Source organism: Montipora capricornis, chromosome 10 (assembly GCF_036669925.1).
Source record: "Montipora capricornis isolate CH-2021 chromosome 10, ASM3666992v2, whole genome shotgun sequence".
In the NCBI taxonomy this organism is placed as follows: Eukaryota; Metazoa; Cnidaria; class Anthozoa; order Scleractinia; family Acroporidae; genus Montipora; species Montipora capricornis.
This window is the reverse complement of record NC_090892.1, coordinates 67,775,157-67,783,102: the sequence shown is the minus strand read 5'-3', so window position 1 is coordinate 67,783,102 and position 7,946 is coordinate 67,775,157. Positions and strand designations below refer to the sequence as shown.

At 40.2% G+C, this 7,946-nt stretch overlaps 1 protein-coding gene across 1 annotated transcript in view; it reads right to left on the bottom strand.

Annotated features, from left to right (window-relative positions):
- LOC138019565 (uncharacterized skeletal organic matrix protein 7-like) overlaps positions 1-7,557 on the bottom strand; it is a 13,921-nt gene extending 6,364 nt beyond the window's left edge. Inside the window, exons 1-2 of the mRNA XM_068866411.1 lie at positions 7,309-7,557; positions 482-749 (exon numbers count right to left, since the gene is read on the bottom strand). Of these exons, the coding sequence (XP_068722512.1) occupies positions 482-749; positions 7,309-7,537 (497 nt within the window). The 5' untranslated portion in view covers positions 7,538-7,557. The remainder of the gene's footprint in view (positions 1-481; positions 750-7,308) is intronic.
- Between the last annotated feature and the right edge of the window lie 389 nt (positions 7,558-7,946).

The following is a 7,946-nucleotide window of genomic DNA, read 5'->3' as shown; positions in this document are numbered from 1 at the left end:
ATCTCAACGTCTTTTCGCTCAGCGTTACTCTGCAACTTGCTTTGCCAAAACCAAACACTTGTAACTTAAAACGAAACTTTTCTTATAGCGGGCTCGGGTAGTTTGAGAGCCAAAAATTCTGCTTTTCCGCAGTTCATTTATTTTAAATATCTTCGGTACATACAATTGCTTTCTTTGAAAATGCCAAAACAAATTTGACTGTAAACATTATTTCTGGTGGCTTTAAGTTATCTTCTTGTTGGGGCAAACGTTCCTCCTAAGCTTATAACGGAGTAAGGGGCAAATTGGGTGCCCGACCCAGCAGCTGAGTTTACCTGAATTGTTGCATTCTATATACGGCCCACAAACGCCACAAATTTTAACTACCAGCACGTATAAATGGAGACTCTTTACTTGGGCTAATTGCCAACAACGAATTTTAACCAGTCAGACAGAGGCCGAAAACAAAGTATCAATGTTTAATACAAGGTTTACGGTTCACCTTAGGTACACAAAGTCGAAGTTGTTTTCATCAACCACGTTGAAAAGCAATCCCGGATGTCCACTGTTTACCCCTTTCCATCCTGCCTGGTTAAGAATCTCTGCTGACACAGTGTATGCCTGTGATGCATCAATGGCCTGGCTCAGTGCGCGACATAAAATACCACTTTTAAGGTCCAGAGCAGCCATTTTGTAATGTTGGTTTGGAGGTGGGGACTTTACCAGGCTTGTGCATTGTACCACTGCAGTCAATGAAAAGTTGCTGTCATCTGAGGTGAAATAGATTGAAGAGAAACAATGCCAAGTTACGAAAACGCTGTTACATTAAATGTAATTATATGTGCTATTCTATTTTTGTGGTAGTGCACTGTAAGTGCGCTACACACTATGTCACTGGCTAGAGTGTAAGTCCGTGGTGCAAATAGGCCCGCTGCGCCTGCATAAATTACGAAAGTAAACAGGTCTTTTGGCATACCACATCATAAAACCAGTCGAAATCCTTTTTTTTCTTGTTCGTAGTCCCACCTTAATTGAGCTCCGATCGGGGAATTTAATTTTATGCCGTTCAGTACTTCCAAATTCCTTTACAGCGATTAATAGAACACACACACTTTTCCCAACTCTCTAGCAGTCTGTAAGCACGTTTAACAACTCGGCCACGTAGTTCTCATCTTGCGATGAGAGCAAATATTTAGTTAAAAATCCTTTCGGCTCGCGATGATTGACACAGTATTAAACCTCACATCTGAAAGTATTTGATGAAGTGGACAGATGATTTTTCTTTGAGAACGGCAAGCTTTCTTAAGGCAAGGAGAATTTTCTACGTTCTTTCTAGATCTTGCTTCGTTCTTGTGTTCCACTATAAACATCATTGCAATTGACCTGTTTCTTGCGAACCAGTTTGTTCAGTCGTCCCAAAAATAAAAATCTGAATCGAACCAAGCGGCCATTGTGCCAAGCATTTATCAATCGAATCAGTGTGTTCATTTGACCATTGAGTAAACACTCGCTATCAGAAAGAAGTATTTAGGAATTCCAACGCCCTTCTTCCTTATGTAGACATCAAAAACGCGAAAAGTACATTACGAAAAAGCCTTTAAAAACCAAATTAAAAAAGAAATCAAGAAATAAAAGAAGGACCGAGGTCTTGTGATTACGTTTCCGAAAAGATTTCCATCTTGGGTTCTCTCGTATGAAGAGCACACACCCTGGCTGCGAGCCACGAAAGCAAATAATTTTGTTGCCTGTTTTTAGAGCTAGTAAGAATTGAGTGTCCTAAAACCAAAACCCAAGTAATTACTTTGGCCAATCAAAAAGGACCGAGACAACCCAGTAAACCAATAAAGACTCGAAGAAATTACACGTAGCAGTTTATGGAAGCAAGATAGTAAAATGCACGAACTCTCTCAAGATAAGTATGCCCATTCTAAAGAGTTTGTTTAACTCTGACTAGCTATCTTAGCAGTCAAGTCGTCTGTTACCCCCTCGGGTCTTAAGGGGTTAACAACTGTTTTCACAATAAATAACTTGTAGTTAAATTACAAATTTATCTTTCTGATAAACTCTCGCCATTTTCCAAAGTTCACCCGTTGTTGTAGTTCTCTGTCACTGGACAATTTGTGTTAACAGTCTGTGCATCACACGGATACGCCCTTATAGGGGTCTTGTTTACTTTTGCATCAATATTTGTTTTGGATAAAGCAGGCTAACAAAATCTGTACCTTTCTTAGTTCGCATTTTTGAGCGTTAAAATACAATTTTCAGTCCTATTTTTCTGACGGTAAGTCGTATATTTTGACGTCTCCCATCCAAATACTAACCTCGCCGGACAAAGCTTAACTCCCGTGAACTTCTGTCTTAGAAAGCTGTCAGATGCTCAGAGTGCACGCTTAAACTTGTAGTAAAAAAGAAATTGTAAGGGAACTTGAAAATGATCAACATGTCAGGCTCGAAGCCAAGGTTTCTCGATTCCCTTTCATTTTCTTCAATCTTTTTGGCTTCAGTATTTTACTAGTAACCACATGTCTTCTCAGGGGTCTATTTATGATTACCTAAGACATCTACCAAGGCACGATATATAATGATATACGGTACCAAAACAATATCGTGTACTATTAGAGCTACATATTACCCAAAGATAACTTGAATCTTCTGGAAGACAAACCGCAGCTCAGTTGACAATTATGGAATACACAGTAGAGCGCTGTGTTACTGCACTACCACACGTACGCAATGCGTGCCTATTTTTTTGCACTCACCCGGAGAAGAAACTCTTAGACAGCGTTTACACGAACGCGGTTTCACATGGACACGGTTTCAAGACTTCGAAACCGTGTCAAAATCGAGATTACTACTAGCATAACTCATTGCCAAACATACTTGAAAAGATGCTGATTTGTATGCAGCAACAAATGAATTTTATGGACTTTGTGCTTCATGTTCATAACATTATTATAATTATCATTATTATTATTATTATCATCATTATTCGTATTCTTATTGTTATTATTATTATCATTATCATTATTATTATTATTATTATTACTATTATCATTATTATTATTATCATTATTATTATTATTTTAAGTCCTTTAAGTCTTGCCGTTTTTAACTTAAGGTGCCGGGTTCAATCCACGCGCCTAGGGCAGCCATAAGTCTGCTGGATTACTTGATGGATAGGGTCCTCCTAAGTATGTGAGCAGTTCCAAGGAGGACGGTCTTCTGTAGCTCTTATTATTATTATTATTATTATTATTATTATTATTATTAGAATTGTTAGAGCCTTTAGAGCGTGTGATCACTGAAGTCCTCATACCAGCTATTACGAACCAGGCAATAACTGAAGCCGAGCGCAAACTCCTTGCGCTTCCTGTGCGCATGGGAGCGCTTGGTGGGCTTGTAGATCCAACCAAGAGCCTCACCCAAAGAACACGAGGCTTCAGTCAGGATCACAGGTCCCCTAGTAAGGCAAATTGTGGAACAAGTGCATCAGACCCCGGATGCGTCAGAAATAAGAACACTGCAAATAAGCGCGCGTAAGGAAAAGGATGAGTGCATGAACGACAGGCTAGAAAGGGTGACGACCTCTCTCCCGACAGGAACCAAGCGAGCTGTAGGGCTAACCACGGAGAAGGGAGCATCGAACTGGCTGACAGTAATTCCCATCAAAGACTTTGAACAGAGGTGCCAACAGAGCTCCTGGTGCTCGTTTAGATATTAGCGCCCGTGGCTTCTGGGAGAGACAAAGGACTGCATTCTTCGATGTCAGGGTTTGTCACCCTAATGCAGATTCTTACAGAGATCTAAACCCCAAGGAAATCTACAGGCAACGCGAGAATGAAAATAAAAAAAAAACGCCCATATGAAAGCAGGGTGATTGAGGTGGAGAAAAGCAACTTCACGCCACTTGTTTTTACTATCACAGGCGGAATGGCCGAGGAATGTAAGAGGTACCAACCTTGCAACAGATTAGCTGAACTACTCGCCATTAAGAAGGGAGAGGATTACACCAGCACCGTGTATTGGCTAAGAGCAAAAGTATTCTTTGCTATCCTGCGATAAGCTCACCTCTGCCTTAGAGGTTCCAGAGGAAAAAGAAGAAATGTAGACCTTCAGGACACAGATATTAGAATCCATAATTTGTTTGTGTTTCTTTTAATAACTGATATGATCTGCGTAATATATTTTTTAATAAGAGTGGTTTTTCTTTAAGGATCTTATCTTTCTTTCCAAATATATTTTTAGTCAGAATGCGATTATAACATGAATTTTTCTCTATTACAATTAAGGATATCATCGTAATTTTATGACATTTTTTTTTCTTTTTTCTTTTCTTCTTCTTCTTATTGTTATTATTATTTTTTTATATTACATTTTGTTTTTTAACAGTGAGCCGTTAATTTGACATGAAGACCAGGCCACCGACAGTAATTAGAAGGGTCCACGTGAGTGGACTGGACTGTGTTTGTGTTGGATAAAAACGGTTTCAGCTTTAGCCAAGCGTTTACGCGGGATGGTCGATGATGGATATAAGGATCAAAATGTTTTGTATCGACACAGTCCGTTTACTCAAGAAAACAAGCTTGCGTCAGGAAGGCCCCGGCTTGCGCTTAAGTGGCTACGAGGAAAACCTAGAATTTGAACAGTGGAGTGGCAACGACAAGGAATTTTTATTAATTTTATTTATTATTTTATTTATTATTTTATTTATGACATTTTGAGCGATGACAATCCCAGGGAGGACAAAGAAATAGGACACGAGATCCCTTACAAAGCCAATGCCTCCTAATTTTCTCACATGAGGTAGATTAAGAAACTGATGAGTCCGTGTGAGGATATGTAATTTGACTGCGGGAAAGGGCCATTTTCAGTCTTCGGTTTTGTAAATTTTTGTTAAGCCAATACAGTAAATAATGCATGAGTCAACGAAACCTCCTCCCCTCCTCCAACCCGGGACAAGGGAGGAATTAGAAGGGAGTAGCTTAGGATTTTATACAAAATCTGGCCCGAGAAGGTAGGTCATTGCAGAGTTTGGTAAATTTAGCTGTTCTATGGTGTGGGGTTTCGGTGGGGATATTTCCAGAATCTGTTCATTGCATAAGGTAGCAACTTCCACCCAACTATAAAGTTTACAGCTGATTTTCAGAGAAGGAGATCACTCTCCTAGACACGACAGTAACAAAAGGAGAACGATTCGAAAAAGAATATCTATTCTCGATATCAAAACATATCACAACCCGATCGCCACTGAAACCTTCCAATACACGCATTTTACCTCGTTACCCGCTCAGTGCCAAGAAGGGTTTTATCAAAGGAGATGCTATGAGGCTCCTCCAAACAAACTCTTCAAAAACAACATTTCTCTCGATTCAAAGCCCGCCTTAAAGATCGAGGCTACGCTACACATCTCATCGAGAAAACACTAATACAAGGTCAATTTTTCTGGAAGGCAGTTGGCACTTAAAAACCCAACACCAGCGAGAAGGCTCTACCATTTGTCACAAAAGACAACCCAGCGGTGTCAAACCTTCAAGAAATACTGACGTGCAACTGGAGTTTTATTCAAAATGAGCCATTGCTGGCAAACATATTCAACAAACCTCCTTTAATATCATACAAGAGGGACAAATCACTCATAGACATGCTCGTCAAAGTCAAACGGTGAATATTGTATGTAACCACAAACCTACAAAGGGGAGACCGTGGAGGTTGGACGGGGTTAGTATGATGGGAGACCTGCCGGTGATCACCCTGGGGTTGACAATATTGAAGTCGCGCTGCAGCTCGGAGTCTACTGATATCCCATACAAAGACAGTTACGATGCAAAAAGAAACTTCCCAAAACATACAACTTCGTCGATGACAAAACGGGACTCGAACGCACCTCACTAATCCTTTATTATTGCGAGTTCATATCTTGATTATGTACTATGTAGTGTCAGTATGGATATTACAACCTAACATAAGCAATGATCGATAAAAAAGTATCGATCCTAGATAATGAACGGTAATATCTTCGACAGAGTGCCACGCTTAAATTTATATGAGTAACGGTGACTTTTTGTGCTGTGTGAAAGTTGCTTAAAATTTCGTGTTAAGACAAACTGTTTGCTAACCAGTTGAACTCTTCATTTAATTTGATAAGCCGCTGAGCTCGTTGGTTCCATTGATGAACTCACGCTTCGATTGGCAACCTGGATCGATGGCAGGAAAGGTTCCCAGTTGGAAGCACACTCCTATGCAAGTAGTCACGGTTCAATAAAACCAAAAATCAGGGCTAATAAATTCAAGGATTTAATCTCCGTTCACCATTTGATAAGCGATCAAACTGTTTCGATTGGAGAAGTTTCATGGACATTCCGGCGAGAATATTGTGCTTGGTCTACTCCTGATCTCACACGTGATTCCAAGTTGGACTGGAGCCAATAAAATCACACGTAGTGTTTATCCACCTTGATCGACCCCTGATCTTGCATGTGATTCCAAGGTGGACTGGAGCCAATGAAATCGCACAATATAAAAACACAGCGATTTGTGACACGATGAAAAAACGGAATTTTCCTTCGGCATCCCGAGTAATAAATTGGAAATCAGTCCTAGACACTCTCGGATGCTATTCTCTCAAATCATTGGTAATTTATTTCATTTAAGAATAAAGACATTTCACATCCGTATCAAATATCATGAGGTCACACTGCCCTGAGTGTGATTGAAAACACAGCTGAAGTGGTGAACAGTAGCTTTGTAAAGTGTGATTAAAAACACAGCTAAAGTGGACCAAAGTGGTGAACAGTAGCTTGGTAAAGTGTTCAGTTCAAATTGATTAACAAGGGCAGCCAAATTAAGGGGTTTTTTCCTGACAAAGTGCTCTCTTGCACAGCTGTCCTACTCCTTGTTAATTGATTTGTACGCTAAAGGTCACGAAAATAAGCTAAATACGTGTTGCAATCTAAATAATTATTGTCGCTTCAAAACGACTTATGAAGGACAGGGCTTGGAGTTGGAGACATTGTTTCGATAAAATTATGACATTCCTCCCCGTCCTGTTGAAGACAGAACACTCCAAAACAGGTCAAACAGAGCCACCGTTAAAAAAACATAGACATTTTTAATGCATCAAATGAGTTCCAAGATGGAACCTTCCATACCGAGAAAAAACACGTACCAATTTAGAACTCTAACTCCTAAATTCCCTTGTCCCTGCAGGCTTTACTATGATTTCCCATGAGATTCTGAGATTCTGTGAGGGGAAAGGATTCTTCGGGGGAAAGACGGTAGTTCTTGGGCAGAGTTCAAAGACCAAAATGATGAAGTCTACAATTGTCTTACCGTCCGTATAGTATTTCATTGTCTTCTCTAAGCGAACCTGACTGTGCGAAATTGTTTCCAGAGTTAAGCACACGTCATCCACACTACATGAGTCTTGAATAGCCAAAGGAGTAGGTTTTCCACCATTTGCAGTGTCCACGATCAGTGCCAAAAAAGCACAGACAGTAAAGGGAGTAAAAAACAGCATTTTAGTTTTTCGAGTAGGTTCCTGTGAGAATCTGCGTGACATTTTGTATAACCGGTAACGCTCACGGACAGTGATGACGTCATATTCCTGCTCATGGCCTATCATCACAGCCACTTGTGTAGGAAAATTCTTGTTGCGTTTCACATTGAGCGCATTTTCTAATAATTGGGTACCATGTGCACGGGTGTTTTTTTGGGCAACCTTGTTCCCAGGGCCTTTGCGTCGAGTGATTCAAAATGGCGGACAAGTCATGCAAAGATGACAAAGACCTATATGGCGCGGGAAGTTGGACAAATGGAAATATCTACCTTGAGGTGAGTACGCTACACCTTTAATGTAGAGACGCACCCCTTTAATTTACTTCAGTAAATTAAAGCGTTGACTATAGGGATGCTGATAAAGAAGGCGACGGACAAAGAATGGCCCAAATATTCCTTAAACAGACAGGGCA